Source organism: Atractosteus spatula, chromosome 7 (genome assembly GCF_055471065.1).
Source record: "Atractosteus spatula isolate fAtrSpa1 chromosome 7, fAtrSpa1.hap1, whole genome shotgun sequence".
NCBI lineage: Eukaryota > Metazoa > Chordata > Actinopteri > Semionotiformes > Lepisosteidae > Atractosteus > Atractosteus spatula.
The window spans coordinates 13,031,060-13,050,106 of NC_142712.1; the positions used below are offsets into that span (position 1 = coordinate 13,031,060).

At 38.7% G+C, this 19,047-nt stretch overlaps 1 protein-coding gene across 5 annotated transcripts in view; it reads right to left on the reverse strand.

Moving 5' to 3' along the window:
• The window catches only part of arap1 (ArfGAP with RhoGAP domain, ankyrin repeat and PH domain 1), an 80,963-nt gene that overhangs the window by 29,463 nt on the left and 32,453 nt on the right, over positions 1-19,047 (reverse strand). For 3 of the 5 annotated variants that reach the window (XM_088920372.1, XM_088920374.1, XM_088920370.1), the window contains exons 3-12: positions 16,798-16,886; positions 16,282-16,388; positions 15,578-15,739; positions 14,037-14,106; positions 13,263-13,383; positions 10,227-10,408; positions 8,034-8,140; positions 7,015-7,214; positions 6,613-6,698; positions 4,067-4,249 (exon numbers count right to left, since the gene is read on the reverse strand). In XM_088920372.1, the coding sequence (XP_088776498.1) occupies positions 4,067-4,249; positions 6,613-6,698; positions 7,015-7,214; positions 8,034-8,140; positions 10,227-10,408; positions 13,263-13,383; positions 14,037-14,106; positions 15,578-15,739; positions 16,282-16,388; positions 16,798-16,886 (1,307 nt within the window). The remainder of the gene's footprint in view (positions 1-4,066; positions 4,250-6,612; positions 6,699-7,014; positions 7,215-8,033; positions 8,141-10,226; positions 10,409-13,262; positions 13,384-14,036; positions 14,107-15,577; positions 15,740-16,281; positions 16,389-16,797; positions 16,887-19,047) is intronic. The other 2 variants (XM_088920373.1, XM_088920371.1) reach the window with 1 other exon arrangement.

The following is a 19,047-nucleotide window of genomic DNA, read 5'->3' on the forward strand; positions in this document are numbered from 1 at the left end:
TCTATAACTACATACACAGTGGGTGTACCCAAAAAAACATTTCTGGTAAGAGTTAAAAGACATGGATTGAACTCAACCATTTAAAATACAAAATTCTTTATTAAACTGAATTTAAGAGTGTTAGTCAAAGGTATCAAGCAAACATTATGACATAAAATCTCAGCAAACTATCTTTCAGGAATACAACTATGAAGTGAAGTAACATACCATAAACATAATACTGCTTTATAGATCCATTTCTATATCTGAGAAAATCGAGGCATGAGAGAACAAGAGACTATGCCAAACCCATCCCTAATGGTCAATAAAGAAAGGAACTCCACTGTTTCCAGCAGAGAAAGTAAAGCAGACAGAAAGATAAAACAACACACGCTTGCCAAAAAACACAAACAAGCTGACAGCAGTGTTTCACCATTCACAAAGACACTGTACAGTGGTTAAAGATTGTTAAAAAATAATAAAAAGATCTGGTCCCTACATTAGAAAATGCTTACATTGAAAACAAAGAAAATCTATTTCATCCTTTGTACCCAAAACTTCAACTGCTGATAGGCCATGTGGGCTTCAACATTTACAGCAGTGCTATAAAACCCCTTAACTGATGCCATTAAGCCATACAGTAATGTAGTAAATTATAAAGTGTGAAAATAACTGTTTAAAGTTTAAAGTTCTGTTTCGAGAAAAACAACTGTTGCGCTTTTTAGGGCTATTTTACTTTAACACTTAACAGATGAAATAAAAAAAATCTGAAAAAGACAAAATAAGAAATGAACATTTTAAATGTATATAAACTGGTGGCTGGTTTTTAGAATCTTAAGGCATTTACTGCCTTACTGCCTGTGAACCGAAACAAATGAGTTGCTGTGCTCATACAGAAAAGTAACACAAACATCCAGTAACTACTTCACAGGCAGGATTTTTGAAATAAAAGACTACTTTCAAAGAGTCTGACATCAGAAAGTCATTCCCGTCAAGGTGCAGAACAAACAACTGAAGCAGAACTACACTAGGTTTAAGCCTGAAACTTCCTGGACAAAGTCAAACACTATACCTCATGATCATACAAATATCATTGCTTAAAACAGTGCATTACAATAACTCATGATCATACAAATATCATTGCTTAAAACAGTGCATTATAGCTGAGGTGAACGCTTTCTCCACCGAACAACTCATTAATGAGAGAGAAAGGAACAAAAAGCAGTTTTTTTAATTGCCTCTTTAAATCCCATCATTCTCAAAAGCAGTTTTCCTACACTCACCCCACTACTTTCAAAGCGGCACTGTGAATCGTTCTTCTTCGGGGTGTCAAGCGGAGATAGGGAAGCCCATAAACAGATGGAAAGATACGAACACAAAAAAAAACTAGCCTGGAGCTACAGAATGAGACTTTTTTTCCAGCACCACTTGGCCAAACCCAAACAATGGAAGGGGGGTAGGAAGCAGAGCTAAGAAACATTCCTTCAGAAAACTCTGATGTCACTGAGGGGGAGGAACCTTCTGCAGTTGGATAAACAAACCAGCATGGCGCATGAATTTAAACCCTGCAGGGTGTCACATTTCGTGCTGGTGGGGACCTGCTGAATGCACAGGATAGGCACTTATCTATTCTAAAGAAAGCAAAAGCTTTTGCTAGTAATTCAAGAAATATTTCCCAGGAACTGTGGGAAAGAACAGGCCAGCAGAATGAGAGAACAAAGGGTACATTTAGATTAGTAAAAGGAAATCGATTGTTCATTCAGCTTTAAGGACGCAGATCGCAACCTCAGTATCTTTTTTGTCATTTGCTACTGGGATTTACTATATTATCATTTGAAATTGAATTCACGCTTTCTCCTGAGGTTGCTCAATACGTGTGCCAGTAACAGTAACAAAAAGTTTTCAAGTGGACAAAAATGAAACCAAATTATTTTCCCAGGGCATTACTGCAATGGGCTTTAGCATGCACAGCACCTATTTGCTTAGCAAATATATTCGAATACTTTCTTTAGTAAATGCTATTTTCTTTGACCTGGGTACCACCCAGAGTAACACCCGGAGACGTTTTCCAAGAAACTAATGCTTTCTACCATTTGTCCTCCTTAAACAACAGATCACTCTTTCTGACACACCTGAAAAAGGCTCCACAAGCGAAATGCGGCGTCTCTTCTTTTCCTTCCAGCATGGAATAAACCTACCTGTTTCTTTGCTGATGCAGCTGCTGGACCTATTCAAACTAAATCAGGATTAAACTTCTTCTATATTGGCTCTGCTCCGACCTACTTACATTTTTCTACTTGTAGGATGATGCATGTCTCCGTGTATAAAAATAAGCAAACCTTTGTATATACAATGTCAAGTTGCAAGACAAAGACCCAGACAAAGAAAGGCCCGGTGACTGTACTTAACTACTCTTTCACTGTTCTAAACAGATGAACTGAAGGTGATAACCTTCTGAGCACAGGGCAATTCTCAGCTTACTTGCACCGGAAACAAAGGTTTCAACCACCTGGGTCTTCAACATTTTAATAACAGATGACACAGGGTTCATCAAAAAAAAAAATCCAGTACTAAAAGTCCATTTATTCTGACAACCAGGAAGTTATCTTTTCTCCTGCTTAGTTTAAACAGAAATGTATTCCAGCAATTGGCATATCAGCAACAATACTTCCTGTCATTGTATTCTTGCACTATCAGCCAACTGAATCTAACACACTAAAAAAAAATCTTTTATGGTTAGATCTCCTTCACCAGGCACGGAACCGCACAAACCACTGATCGATACACCACAGTGTTAGACACAGTGACAGGAAGAGCACCATGCTTGAGAAAGCTTTCTCAAAGTGGAGGGCAAAAGTCAACCTGACTACACCTGTCAGCTTATTCATCACCAAGTTCTTCAGCCAAATTATTCATTTTGATCATGTTGAAATCAAGTGCTCTTCTAGTACTTAAGGCAGTGTATGATGATAGTTTCCACACTGTCAAAAGCAGTCCCATCAAGACTATCAACAATGGAGTTCTGAAAGGTGACTGTTGCATGCCTTGGCTATACTGTGGATGAACTCAAAGGGAAAGACTTGGAGCATTATTGAGTCACACACAATATGGGCACAGTATTATCTACCTAGGAGCACTAAAAATTGAGTGTTTCATTGAAACTTGCCAACATGGTTACAAGATATTCACAGAGGATTATTCTCGCACCACATGGAGTCCAATGCAACAAGTTCAATTTAAGATTTAATAAGCAGTAAAAATAAGATGCGATATGTAAGAAAGCAGTAAAAAATAATCATAGTACAAAACAGATAGAACATTGCATAACGTATTTATTGTGCCTGTACTGGTCACATGCCCATCGTATAAGTTGCCTGCATTAGTTGAACAATTTTGAGGAATATCAAAATCACCTTTCAGATGACGGCACTGCTCAAATTAATTGTAAATGCTACAATGCTAATGTTGCCTAATTTAGTTTTCTTAAATGTAGTCCAATCCCTACTACACCCCATCTAAATCAAACACATTCCACATAACTTCACTAGGAGGAACAAATTCTCCCCTTGGTGTCCGTCTTCACAAGTCATTCCCCTTTTACAAGCCTATGTTACTGCACTACCGACTGCAGAGCAAAGCACGACCTTTACTCTGTGCATAGGAATCAGGAACAGAACAGAGTTTTGTCAAGATGGGGTGATGTTCAGTCCTCTTTCTCTAGAGCAAAATCTGCTCTCTGACTTCTGACAGTAACTACAAAAGTCTGAAATCTCAAATCTACTACAATGCAGCAGAGGTATGGAAAAAGTAAATTACATTAATTTTTTTTCTTTATTATAATGTATTTTTTTTATTTAGCTGGAGCTCAGGCTGGGGAAAGCAATGCAACAGATCAACAATGTTTTCAAGGTCCACCTGCAAGATTTCCCTAAATTGATGTGTTTTGCTGACAAAGATGCCATTTTCCAGTCCACAGTGCTGTTATTTGCACTTGTGCTTGCTGAAGGGTATCTATTACAGATCTTCACTAAACAGGCAGTTTCACAAGAGGACAGTCAACCCCCTTCAAATTAACAGGAAGTCTTACGTTGTCCAGTGCTTCTTGGTTTCCAAAGAGCTGGTGGTATCGGCGATACTTCCCTTCACGGTATTTGGCAGCAATGAATTTTCTCCTCTCCTCACTGCAACTTGCTGGAGACAGGGCCTCGCTTGGTGGAACGTTTGCAGCCCAGAAAGAATTTGCTCTCTGGTTGCCAAGTACCAAGAACAGCTAAAAGGCAAGACACAATGTTAGAAAAATTAGAGAGATGTTTTTATATTTTATAAAAACACAAAATACCATAGAAAAGAGGCAGATGCCAACACTGAGCTTAGACAAGCCTTATACCAAAAACTATTTGTAGTTTATGAATAAGAAAAATCAATTGACATAATTTATATATAAAATACGTAAATTAAGCATCTATTTGTAGTGTAAAACTGAAGTGTCAGTAGTAATAGGTTATGTACTTAATATGTCAATAATACTTCAAAAATGATGAGTCTTACACCAGGTTGACTACAGGCAATCTGTAAAGGGCAAACAAAACACCCTCATTGATCAGGAAACATCAAGCAAGGTCACATGGCTTCTTTAATTTTCTGTGAACAATCTACTGCTGGAGAAATAAACCACTGTTTAAAAAGTTACCTATTACACAAACTGCAAATGACATGAACAACTAACATTTACAATTGGAATAAGGTCTTTGATCCCTAGCAAATGTAAAATATCTCCTTGGTTATGAAACATTAAGCTCCTTTACCTAAATCTTATCTAGTTAATTCTGTTCAGTTCCAAGTACCTCTGAGGTTTCAGGCCGAAAACGAGGAATCCAGGAAGATGAAGATGGGCTGTGAAGATGTAACTTACTCTCTCCAATCTAGCTCTTCCTCTCTATCTTTCCAAACATTCTCTTGTACTTTTTTTACGTTCCTTGGTGTCTGTCTTTTTACCAACTTTAACGGTGTTGGTGACAGGAACTGACTGGGGAATTTCTGAGAAAATTCCAGCCTGATATGTTGTAGAAACATCTGGTCTCAACTCAACTGGAATCATATCACAGAATGGTGGTTTGCCTGCTCAAGCAAATTGCTCAGATGTCTAAACACATGGTAACAGACACCCCTCTTTCTTAAAAGGAGGAGTTTCTATTCAAAGTGAGAAAGAACAAAAATAACAAACCTACTGTATATATTCATAGTAGTCCCAACAATATATTCTGAAAACCAACAGACTATTACAGTGAAAACATCAAAGTCAAATGAATTGACAAAAAAGCTGGAAGTACTGTAAAAATCTACAAATGTTAAGTATTCAAGACCATGATGACCTAGGACCAGTAGTCCTGCCTTCACAACAGCTGTCATTGTTTATGCCTCAACCATCAGAAAAGGAATGAAGAGCAATGGCTTCCTCAGAGGATAGTGAGAAAGAAATAAAAGTAAAAATAAAATATTTAAAAAAATAAATCAAGTTTGCCATAGAGCACCTGGACTACTAGAACCACAAAACTTGTGGAACATAGTTCACTGGACAGATGAGTGAAAAATTTAAGTTTTTGGCCAAAATGAGAAACATTTTTTTTTTTTACGGTGAAAAGCAAACACTGCCTTCCAACACAAGTACCTTATCTCAACCATCAAGCAGAATGGTTCCAGTTTCATGGTACCATGGTACCTGATTTCCTGCATCATACTGTAGCTGGCCATCATGGACAGAACCATGAATTCTGCATCATACCAACAAATTCTAGAAAATGTCAGGCAATCCATTAGTCAGGAGAAGCTGTACCAAAAGTCAATTATGAAAGACAATGATCTTAAATATACAGTACAAAGAGATCTACAGTACATTTGTATTTGTGATCATGAGATTTAAGTGAATGATACAGCACATACAATATAATACAGATTTTGTTTTGGGGCTATTTCATGTATTTAGCTGATCATATTAAAACACAACCAGAAAAACAAAATTTCAAGTGACCATAAAGTATTAAGACGCATTACATTTAAGTCAATTTCAGAATGTCAAAGTCAGTATTTGGTCGCATACCCCTTTGAAGCAATAACTGCATGATATCTGAAACCCAGCTCACCACGCATTTTAAGGATTTGAGATGCGTTGCTGCTCATCATGCAAGGTGAAGTGCTGCCCAATGAGTGTATATGCAGCATATTCTTCTACACAAGTAGACAAAATGTTCGTGTACACTACAGAACTCATTCTGCTGCTGCAATTATTAGTTGCATCAAGAAATAAAGATAACAAGGTAGACATGAGCTACGTTATGGCAATGCTAAAGTGTGGAGAAAAAAAAACTGCAGGCCTACTACAGCAGCTCGATGATGAAACATAGCCTGACCTGGGCATCCAGGATCACAAATATGAACTGCTTGACAGCAGAGCAAAAACAATACAGTAGATTTAACTTTGCTGCCCCAATATTTTTGAAGGGCACTGTATGTACAATGCTAGTACCTTATTTCTTTGCATTTACTGACTTCTTCACACAAGTTAGATTCTTTGAGGTCAACACAATAGACAGCAACTGTTTATACAACTGCCGTGCACGTCTTAGGCCTACCCACCTTAATTAGGTCATCGATCCATACTTTTTTGTCCATCTTTAGACTTCGCACTTTAGATATGCTTGGGCCAAGTCCTCTGTGCTCACCTGCAAACAAGAAAACGTTCCTTCAAGAACAATGATTTACATCACAGCACTGGGTGGCAGGCTCCTTTATTTAGTAAAATTTACTTTTATTTAGTAAATTCGTAGAAAGTACAATAATAATATTTCTTCCTGTTTTCCTGCACACCCAGAATTAGAGCAAAATAAACTTTCTAGGAAACACTTCTGAATTTCAAGAGAAGGCAAATCATTTCAGAATCAATACAGCACAAGTAAAAAAAAAACAAGCAATAGGGTTGTTTTTAACCTTAATCAGCAGCAGCAACAGCACCAACCACCCTGGCAGAGGGGGCCCTACCTGCACAGCGCTTGCAGAACACCACGCAGAGGTTGATGGCGGCCCATTCGGGCTTGGCGGCCCCGCAGTCTGCGCAGAACCCGTTGGATTCCTCTGCCCAGATCTTCCTGGCCACCTCATAGTTGGAGAGGGCTTCCCCGATGGAATTCTGCATCGCCTCCACCCACTCCTCCTTCTGCACATCCGACTCTGCCACGAAGCTGCAAGGAGACGGGAGTCTCACTAACATGAACTATAAGGCAAGGGGCCCTGTTACACAAACTTTTACCCGACAACCTCCAGTACTGTGGAAGTACCTACAGTATTACCTAAGACGTATACATGTTTATCATTCATCTTTGGTTACATTAAATTACCTCGAGGTACAAAAATGTCACATTTCCTAACTGTCAACTGAAAAAAAAAACATAAGGCACAGCAATATGTATATTTCAGCTCCTGAAAGTCACTAATAAGCACACAAAAACAAAAACTCTAAAGACGGCCAGATATTGCTCTGTAACAGCTGCACAGTGAGTTACACAGTGAGAACACTTCCCTATTCTTCACTTGAGAACAAACAGATGTTCATTACCAAGATACAAGGTATTGGCCAACTGAATATCCGGAGCATCTTGTCCAATTCATCCTACACGTGATGAGGTCAGAGGATGGTGGAACCGGCACTCTTCATGAATGGGTGGTCTAATAAATCTGGATGATCTATGTGCTCTTCCCCATCCCAGTAAAAGAACTGAAATCCCTCAGCAACCAAACGCAGTTATCAATGAACTGATTGTGTCGTGGTGCTACCAGTTATACTATTTTATAGCACATTTTCCAGTTTCAGATCAATAATTCACAGAGCCATTTCACTGAATTCCCACCCCAAACTCAGTTTATACATGTATTGTTCTAACAAATTCAATGCTCAAGTACTTTGAGCCAGCATAGAAAATGCAACCGAGTTGCCCTTTTGGATTATTTTTATGCTTTTTCCTTCTGAAATGTCTGTAATATTCGCCCAGTGGAGGTCTCACCTGAAAATCCTGTAAGGTGTAGTGAGATCAAAGGATCTTCTGTCAGTGTCTTTCACGTTACCCACATTCATGTCTATGGATGTGATCCCAATGCCCAATTTATAATCCTGGCACAGAAAGAATGACAAGACAGAAAGCAATATATTTAGATTATGAATAAAAAAGAAAACAAAAACAGCAGACTTTTCTAACAAAGACCAATTGTGTCTGTTTTTTTTCTTTATGGCATCTAAGTAGCTAGTGTGGTGAACATCATCACATATTGTGTGGGATGTGTCCTATAGCCCAGGAACTGCTCATTCTAATCCAGGCAGTGTAACTCATTAACCCAGGATTAACGGGACTAGACCAGCATTCATAAAAGTGCTATTTAAATCATTTGGATTAATTTAACCGGGTGAAAAGGAGGTGGTCCCTTAGTCATGTGTACCAGCTGCCCCCATTCCTGGTCTCACTCTTGAGAGTCTGAGCATAATCTGTCAGAGCAGTGTCTGTCTTCCGGTTGGTACTACAAACTCTATTTTCTCAGAGCACAGATCCTGTTCTGATAACACAAAGGGTATGTGTCTGGGCAATATCTGATAATGTTGGGAGCATTAGCAAGGTTTTCCTAATAACTGGCTTTTAAGCATAAGACAAGACAAGTTTAAGCTTCCATTCAAAACACGCAAGTTTTATAGTACACACATGATTCAGCTGAAGATGCACTGATATAAAATGTTATTGTTGTGCACTATTTTGATTTCTGCATTTTAGAGATGTTTTTCTGGTGTGATATATTGATGAAAAGAATATGCCTTTTTAAAAACCCCTTTAACTCCCCCATACAAAAGCTGTTTGCAGTCTCAGCCTGTCAACAGTAAGAGTCTAAATCCTGCTTGCTAGGACTCACTCACTTCAGTTTTTTGGCTTCTTTAGAATTCTATAAATTATTCCTAAGATACAGTAAATGTCAATACAGGAGAAACAACAACAATCAAGAATAACAAATTTAAGCAGTGTCAGAAACATCCCGCAAACTAAGGCGTATCTGAGATGCATTACAAAAAGCTCTGTATTCCTGATGTCCAGGGAGTAGCCCAGCCAACAGTACATGCTGTGGGTTCAGGGGGGCTACAGGGAGGAGCAGATGTGCTGAACTGCTGGGCAGGATGTTATTTAAATTGAACCCTGGAGATGGAAATGAACTCTGAAGCAACCAGACTGTGGAAAACAAGCAAATCGGGACTGGAACGTGTGATACCTTTTGCAGGCAATTCTTAAAGGCAGTAACATATTGCAGATTCTAACTATAAATATATAGTCACTTTTACTGTATACTTTCCTAGCAGTATACAGGGAAAACAGATACATATGTATTTAATTTAGACAAAGTAAAATTAGAGAGGACTTGAATCTCTTGAATACAATTTTTTAAAGATTACAGATGAGACAACAGTAGTGCCACTTTTCCCTGCCAGTTCTCATCTTTGCTCCGGGAATCTCCTGGACTTGATTCCAGCTACAGGATTCTGCCCGTGTGGAATGTGCACACTCAGATCAGTGGCATTGGCAGTGCGATGGACTGGTATCTGATCCATGATGGGGAATATTCATGTGCTCTCATTCCTGCACTAGACCCTCCAGTTATAAAAATAAACTTGCAGTTTGCCAAGATCCTCTCCTGTGTGCACATTTGTTTGATTTTTTAACTTCCTCTAATTTGACAATAATGCAACTTTGTTTCTACAATCTGTACAGCAGCAATGAAAAGAAGGATGTTGCATGGTTTCTCTGAAATATCCATCTGTCAGGGCATCTGCAAAGTCCCATAGTAGCTATAGGCGAGTAAGCATAGCAGATCCCAGGGGTCACAGCTGCAAGGATACCAAGTCCAGCAAATCCAGCAACCTCAGCAGTTGTAGTTCAAATAGTGACAAATCCAACACTCATACCATCAATGAGATCAACTTGCAACCAACTGTATATTCTTAAGTAAGCCTGGGCTGCGCACAGTGGTCAAAGTGAAAACCACACACTCCAGAACCTTTTGCAGATTCAAGGTAAGCCTTTACAACAGTTGCATGTTGGATCTTCTCTAAAAACACATGCATACCAGACAGTGATACCAGACAAATTGCCGAACAAGGAAGCACTATATTTGGTAGGGTAGGTAAGGTACGGTAAGGAAAAACAGTAATAACAGAAGCTCACATCCATATTCTTGTAAAGAAACACTTTTTCCCCAGAGACAACCACGTAGAGCTTGGAGCGCAGGCCTCTCAGCTCCAGATAACTCTCCATCTCGGCAGGGGGGCTGGAGGACAGATCCTTGTTGGTCGCCCTCTGGTCCCTAATTGTCTCCTGCAGCACTGTCACCCACTCCTTCCGTTCCACTGCAAAACACAGCATTGTTTTGATTGAGCCAAGTTTTTTCCCCATTAAGAGTGCACAATTTCTTTTTTCCCTGATTTGCTCCCAAATTTGGAATGCCCAGTTACAGTATAATTATGGTCTCCATTCATTGATGGACCTCCATAAAGTGCATCAGACCCTGGGTGTCCTTTGATCCCACAGACCAGCTCGTTCCCGTTTTGAGCAGGAGAACAGAGATAAAGACCCAGAGAGAAATTCTTGGTTATTCCTGTGAGTCTCAATGCCCAGCTGTACCAAGATACTGTACAGTATATAGCCTGGACGACCGGTTTGACTACAGCCAAAAAGGTTAACAATGCTCTCTTCAACTACCAAGGCCAGTTTGGAATCATAATGCTGAAAAACATGCATAGGTTTTTTTAATGTTTTACTTCACTTGTGACAGTGACTGTAATGTATCATTGAATTTGTGGTTGTCAGTCATGCTCTTTCTTACTTCATGTGACAATAAAACCTTTAAACACAAGCTATTGCTTGACAAAATGTGGCATAATATTCCTCTTTGCTGAGTTACTTGTAGTCTATGACTAGAAAGGTACTATTACTAAATACCAGCCACCAACACTGCTCTATTTTCGACTATGGCAAAGTGTTCATGTACATGAGGCCAGACATGAGTCATGAGGCCAGATGTGAGATAACAGAAAATAATGTAGAACACTCCAAATATGTACATTCAGATCAATTAAAACTTTCTCCTTGAGACACATTATGGAATGGTTAACAAAGCAAAACAATAAGAGAAGGATCAGAGACCTTTCCATTCCTATACGGCTAACCTGAAAGTCAGTAAAAACCTTACATGTTTTTTTTTTTAATATATAAATGACAACACAGTATGCAGTGTTCAACTGTGACAATATAAGTAGGTCGGTACCAGCAGCATATTTGTCTTTCTCTTGGCACCAGTGATGTCAAGATAGCTTTCTGGGATAACAGACACAGGGGTTTTCTTTAACCAGGACTGAGGCAAAATAAATATACTGGTATTTTGCTTGGAAGCAACAGAGTGGAATAGAGCATCTGAGCTCCAGAGTCCTGGGTTTGATTGCAGCCCATGGTGCTTGTCTGTGTGTTTTCCACATGCCCTCTCCATGTTGGTACAACATCCTTCTGCCCCACTAAGACACATTTGGCCTGACTGACCATTATAATTGTGCCCACATGGTTCCCCCCCCCCTCCCATCAGTAAGGCTGCAGGTTTCCCTGCCTTCTGACTTCCCCATGAATGGAGCAAGTTTATTGCCTCTCTTCCCTTCAGAAACCTGTGATTGTCAGATTTCACAGAGAAAAGTTTCCTACAAATGGCATGTGATTAAGTCTACACCAAAGTTTGTATTCTATATTATGTCCATGTAAAAATGTATTATACAGTATAAGAGGTGTAGCTCTTCACTACCATATAAGCCTCTCATGTCTAATGTATTCACTGCAGTTTCATTATACTGTAGGTCTTGCTTAGGTATTTGTTATTTACAATAGTGTCATGGAAAATTACTTACATTTAAAATCTCGGTTATTACAGTAATATGTCATTAATGCTGTCCCTCAATATGAATAGATATGGCCCTAGTAGGATTGTTTACTGGGGATAGGGGTGGATAATTATTTTGAACAGGGAAGTAAACTGGAAAGTTGGTGGTAGTCAAGCATGCTTTATATTAATGTCGATAGAACAAAAGAACTAGCTACTTGTGATAGTAATACAATAGAGTTTCAACCTTTCTCCCTTATTATTCAACTTGTGGAGGTACTTCAGTGTTTCAAATACTTAGGAACAGCAACAGAATACCAACTGCATTTTTAGTCAGTGTATGTTTTGATCAGCAAGCTGAAAGGGTTTGGGGTGAGAGAAAACATTTAGTAAGCATCCTTACTTCTGGAATCACGGTGTGTTGTAAAAGCCTGAGTATTAAGAGTAAAAAGTATCTGGCCAAAAATGTTAATATTGCAAATAAAATAGCTGGCTGACCACAAAATCAGCTTTAAGAGCTGTATTATATTGCAGTTCATAAGGAAGCTCAGCTGATCTTCAATGACTCCTCCCACCCTCATTGCCAACTGCTAGCTTCAGGGAGGCACTACAGAATGCCGGTGGCCAACAGAAACGTATACAAGAAATCCTTCAGATTATGTGAAATTGTAGTTTAATATTGGCAGAGACAGATCTGTGTATACGGTATGTATTGTTGCATGTCCTGAACTGTTGTTTGTTTTCATGTGTATTTATGTTTAGTGCGTTTTTTTGTTGTTTTGTATGGTGATGCCAAATACAAATTCTCACCCTTTTGGGAGGACAATAAAGTTATATCTTATTGCATCAATAAGTTGAATGGTCATCTTTTTAAAATTGACAATTATACATTGAAAACATACATTTCCTCAGCTGTAATTACTCACTCTTAAACAACCCCTTAAATAACATCTACCACATCTCATGAATAAGACAGGCTTGAGTTATAAAATAAAACTCACAAAAACCAAACTATTTAGTGTTTAATTCCAGTGGGCAAAATGTTAAATTTCCTCTTTCTTCTTGTGTTTATAGGTATATTTCAGACAGTGAATCTGGAGCAAACGGGTATTGTTTACTTACAAAGCTTTTTACATTCTCAGCCACAGACCTCACCCATGAAAACTATTGCTCCACAGCTCCCTTTTTTCCTGTGATTCATCTTGGTTCTCTGTTTCAGCAGCTCTTATTAACTGAGTGGTTTCACAACTTGAAATACTGGTCCTCAAGCAGCAGGGTCACCTATTACCTCAGGGGTCGGTGTTCTTAGCACACGGAGATTTAATGTAGTCACTACTCACAGTCACTCTCAGCCCTGAACACAAAGGTCCTGTTGTGCGTGACCACCTCAAACTTCTGGTCCCCAACATTGGCAATGTGGGTAATGGACGCTGTTGGTATGATTCTCTTCGAATACATGTCCTGCAAGTAAAAAAAGTTGCCGACTATAACAACGTTCTGACAAGAGTAAGTGTTCTTAGTGTTAACCACTATTCAGACGATGGACTAAACTAATGGTTCCCAATCCTAGTCTAGGGCTTTCAAAACCTACAAAATTCAATGGCTAAAGCTCTAACATGTTTAAGAGTTGGGAAAAACAGTTCAAATTAATCTACTTATTATGAAGCCAGTGAAGGGTCTGATTGCATACAGTAACTGAGGGCTCAGAACAAAAAACCACTAGTGTGTGGGTCACCAGGACCAGGACTGGGAACCACTAGACTAAACACTGGTACTTCAAAAGCAAGTTTCACTTACTGATTAAATAACTTAATCTACAAAGGCTGAAAAACGTGTCAGCTCAGCAACTTTGTTTCTTTTGCAATGACTCTGATACAGCTCAAAGGGTCTTTTGTGCCACATTGCCCTTCACAGCCTTAAAGGGAATTAAAAAGTGAGGGAGGGAGTGCAAGAAAAGATTAAGACAAGACAGAAGTTTCTTCCACATCATGAATATAGCAGGTAAGTCTAAATAAAGCCTGTTGTGTAACTCACTACATGCAGTTCGCTTACGTCAAACAGAAATAGATTAAACTGCAGCAGCAGAACAAAAACCAAGTAGACTAAAACCACACCTTATCGCTGTCGAAGTACCTCAAGTAATCGGCATCAAGCTTCACCCAGCGCTTCTGGTAGATTAATGAGCTGTAGAGAAACCAGAAAGAATCGAGTATATTAATACCTCATTTCAAAATCTCCACACAACATGACAAATTTGAGAGACCAAAAGTAAATTAAAAATGCTAGGATGATGTATATTTGATTTGACACTGCTGCCCAAACTTCACCCTCAAATACTTCATCAAAAAGCCCTACTGCACAAAATAGAGTAAAAGGGTAAGACAAAGAGGCAGAGGTAAAAAAAGAAAGAAAATCTACTGGGCTTTATATGAGGCGTGCCTAACTATAAGTGAGATGCTTGGCTTTCATTTGCAAAACTCTAGCAACAAAAGATACCGTACGCCTACTGCCACTCGTATTTCATTAATCATTTATATCAGAAGCGTGAACACTGTACACTGAGTCCCTTCCTTCTCCAAGCTGTAAACCACAAGTGAGGCCTGTTTATCTGTACACAGTTAACATTCTTGCTTTTCGGCCCCGAGTTTAGCTGTTCATTGCTGTCACATTCTTAGGCATGGTAGGCCCGTGACGTGTCAGAAAAACCACTAAACAAGCATGTGAAGAAAAGCCAAAACCTCACAAACACAACAGCTGGCTGGGGGAGCTATTCAAAGTGGATTCATTGCGATGCTACACTAACTAAATGGTGCCTAAGTGAATCTGCTGTGCTCCTTGAACTCTTTGCCGTTAAAAAAACATTTAAGTATTACTCTACTTCTCCAACAAACCCACAGACATTCTATCGCAATACAGCTTAATGAAAAAGGAAGCCATGCCCTTATTACATAATGATTAATGACCCTAAAATAATTATGGTGATTATATTTATTTTTCTTGAGTATTTTCTCCTTTTTTGAAAGATACCACCACTCACCACACTTTGCAGATTATGAGACAAGATAAAATAACCATAACTGTGTCTATAATGTCACTCAACAAGCAACTGTTAGTCAACACAGAAGCACACTGAAGACTGAGCAAAATTAAGTGGCGGTTACATGCATTTTAGTTGAAAACTTTGCACAACGAAAATCAAAATTCCATGGCAAAATCAAATAACATTTGCAATTTAACGTGAATTAAACGTGATTAAACTTCCCTACTAAGTATGATGGATCATTTCACAGATATTGCCTTTATTAAGACAATTTGATAAAACATGCTTAACATTTCAAAGAGGAAGCTAGTCCATTTTTATTTTCTAATGCAGTTAGATTTAAGAAGTTTATCTTTTGTGCAGAAATAAAGTATCAGATCATTTCTGCTTATATGGGCTCACTGTTATAATGCCCAAATTAAAAAACAACTTCTATTGTTTCTCTTAATATTCTTATATTTTTCCACTTGGTACATATGCCAAAGTGAGAGACTGTAATCATGGCTCAAGAGATTATGCTCCAGATTTGCTCATTAAAAGATCTTAAAATGATGGAAAATATTATAAAAGGCATCCTCTGCCTGGCAGACTGAAAAGAAATGGGAAGAAGTGTACCCCTGCGGAGGGTTTTTGTCCAGCCAGCCCATTTTGATGACTGGAGTAAGCTGGGACATATCGTTTCCGTCTTTGACTCCTGCTGATGGTCGCCTCCCCATCGGTGGAGGGTGAGGAGTTTCCTTGAGGGTGCTCAGCCCATAGTCCTGCAGGCACACCCTGCTAGCCATAGGAAAGAAAACAGGTGCAAAAGGACATGTCAGAACAAGACTTTGTACTCACACTGGCCACTGACTGACCCCTAAAGGAAGCTCAGGCATAGCTCGGCATCTTTCACTTTCAGCTTTTAAAGTCACAGAGAACCACCAAGAAAAACAGCTGGTGCTTGCAGCCTACAAATACGATGCTTACTATAAAACCTGAGTGGAACATAACTATTCAGTAACCTAATAAGAGTCGCTTTAGATCTTAATGTAGTTACACTGCAGTGGGGAAAAGTGTGGCCTGCCCATATCCCATGGAGCAGATCAAAGTGTGATACAAATATTCTAAGCCTCTTGCACAATGTATAGACTGCTTGTATGCAGATTTTAAAAGGAGAAATCTCTGAAATCACATGGTCTAAAGCCTGAGAAAGTGTACTGTAGAAGGTACAGTACCTCATTTCACACTCAATACATATTAAAAATAACCATCTAATAACCTCTACAAAAATGCTTTAAGACTGCACACAAGATAAAAAAGGCTGACAAAAAGAAACCAACTCGTGCAGGATGGTTTCATAGCTGTCCTCTTCATCCAGTTGTTCATCATCACTGCACAGGCTGTTGAATCGCCTCTTCTCTAACCTAGGCACAGCCAGATGCTCCTCCTATTGGACAAGAGGGCAGCCAATCATATGAGAGAAAACATTTCTCATTTCACAAGACAACTGATTTAGAACATGATATTAAAACCAACAAGCTTCCTCTGTCATATACATAAACCTAAACTTTTCTTTTAGGCTTACTTGAAATGTAAGAACTAAATGCATATTTGATTACAGTTTTACTTCACTTCCAGAGTCATTTAGACTTAGAACTTTAATACTATTGACAAATGATGGGGGGATTTTTGGTGACTGATATACTGAAAAGTAATACACTGAAAATGTAGAATATATTAACGAATATACTGAAAGTAAGAGCTCATATTTTCATAATTATTTGCTTGATCTGTGCTGCAGAGGAGTTTAGGGAACTCTACTGTGTGTTGCAAATGGTAGGGCCTCTGAGACTGACCTTATCTGTCATGTCTATGGGGTCATACAGGTAGGGGTTCTGTATATCTGGATCTTCATAGTCCTCAGAGCTGTCTGTGGAGAGAGAGCCTGAAAAGAAAAGAAATCACTGCTGTAATTTCTACAACTCACGTTTTTTAGGTTATTTACTTTAATTATTGTATACTAATACAATTTTTAAACCACTGGTTTCCTTAATTTCAACTAATTTTGAACTATTTAAGGTCACAGACTATCAAAATAGGATGATTTGTAAACACTGAAGAAGCTGATAAAAAAAAGATATAGACAAAATGCAATACTGAGAAAACAAATGGCAGATTTAACATTAAAATGAATCGTATTACACACAGCACCAAAACTAAACTTCTAATACCATTTATATCTCTTAGACAATGTGGGGAAGAAATGAAAAAGGAAAACATTGCTTGGGTATATTCCAAAAAGTGTTTGAATGTAAATCAAGGGATTGCATGTTAAAATGCTGTAACACATTATTAACTGCTCTGGAATAAGCCCAGAAAAGAGTGACCAGATACAATCCTAAGCTTAACAAAAATATCCAACTCCAACCTACTAAATAACTGAATCGTTATAGTCTTAAACACAGAGAACTAATGGTGTAAGACTTGAGTATGGATATTTCAAGTATTTAAAGTCTTCAAAGGCATTGACAATTCTGACCCAATGGACTTCTGCACACAGTGAAGCACAGGACACAAGTGTAAACTAAGGGGACTTATTGATACTGAGAACAGAAGGTACTTTTAAACAAAGATCTCTAAGCCTCTGGAACACCCAGCCATATTGTTAAAGCAAAGCTGACACACTGGCTTCTTTAACGAAAAATATACGAGTTCCTCAAATCAGTCAGCCACTAGCAACCCTATAGACTGAATGGTCTTCTCTTGTTTGTAACCTTTCTTAGGTTCTTATGCCAACTTTGAATTTGAGCTATATTTTTTTTATAATTGTCTTCAATTATAAAAGACAACTATAAACCAACTGGAACTGAACAATTGTCAGTGTTCATTATGGGCACACTGTATGTTTTCCAAGATGATGATTAAAATAATCAGTCTACAGAGCAATGCATTCCACTCTTAATCATTAACACTAAAGGGCCGATGTGTTTTAATTAACATAAGAAAAACAGCAATGATCACAATTTGAAAGATGAAATCCCAATACCAGCCAAGCCCGGACTAAGGATCTTGATTTCACTGATCAGGTTCTTGGAGTGGAATGAGTGGAAGAATCAGACGCTCTTCAGATGTTATACACAAAGAGCACATTATTGTCCATTATATATACTTTACATATTAGTTTTAGTACAAAATCCACATGTAAAGTATGTGGAAGAATCTTTCAAGGAATAAAACAGCCAGCTACATAGAAGGCAGGAGCAGGAGCAGGAAACTGAACACTCAAGGCAGTTCATCTGGAGTACATGTTGCTGAGCCTATAGCGTCTGGGAGGGCTTCTCCTTTTAGTTTGTAACGCACATTGAACTGATACTGTATTTCACGATTGCAAACTTGGCGCCAAGGTTGTGAGAAAGAACTGCAGGTAAAGGTTGGGTATGTTATAATGATATACACTTCCTTCTTCCCTTGCATCTTTCCATATTTTTTCCAGGGTTTATATCTGCCCCTCTTTTAATTGTCCTGCTTTTAAAATGGCACTCCTTCTTATTTCCAACTTTATTTCCTGGCAAAGACACTGCTATATTATGCACAGAGCTTATCTGCTTTTGGCACAGTGCAAATGTTATTAGAGAAACACAGCCTGGTATATTACTGATCAGCATCAGGTGGGATATGAAGCAGCCATTCCACTAAAGCTTTTGCAAGTTCAGTGAGGGTCATATTATCAAGCCCTCAGGCAGTGTTCCAGCATCCACCTTGCCTGTCTTCTTGCATGTGTGAAGGTGAGTATAATTGCAGTTCCACCCCTTGAAGGTACAGTACACATCTGTAATGCAGGTCCATCAATATATTACTTCACTTTATTCTGACTACCTGCTACAAACATTTTATTTTTAACCTCAAGCTGCATTTCACTTCCAGAGAGCTCATTTTGAGTCTGGATCTATCTTGTTCTATTATCTCTGGGCCAGCAGCACGAATGAAAGCTATGCTGGGGAAATAATGCCTGCAGACCCAAAGTGTGTCAAAACGAAAGATGAGCAGAAAATCTGCCACCACAAAAAGCGAGCTGCAAATCTCCTTCTGGAAACAACAGGTGGAAC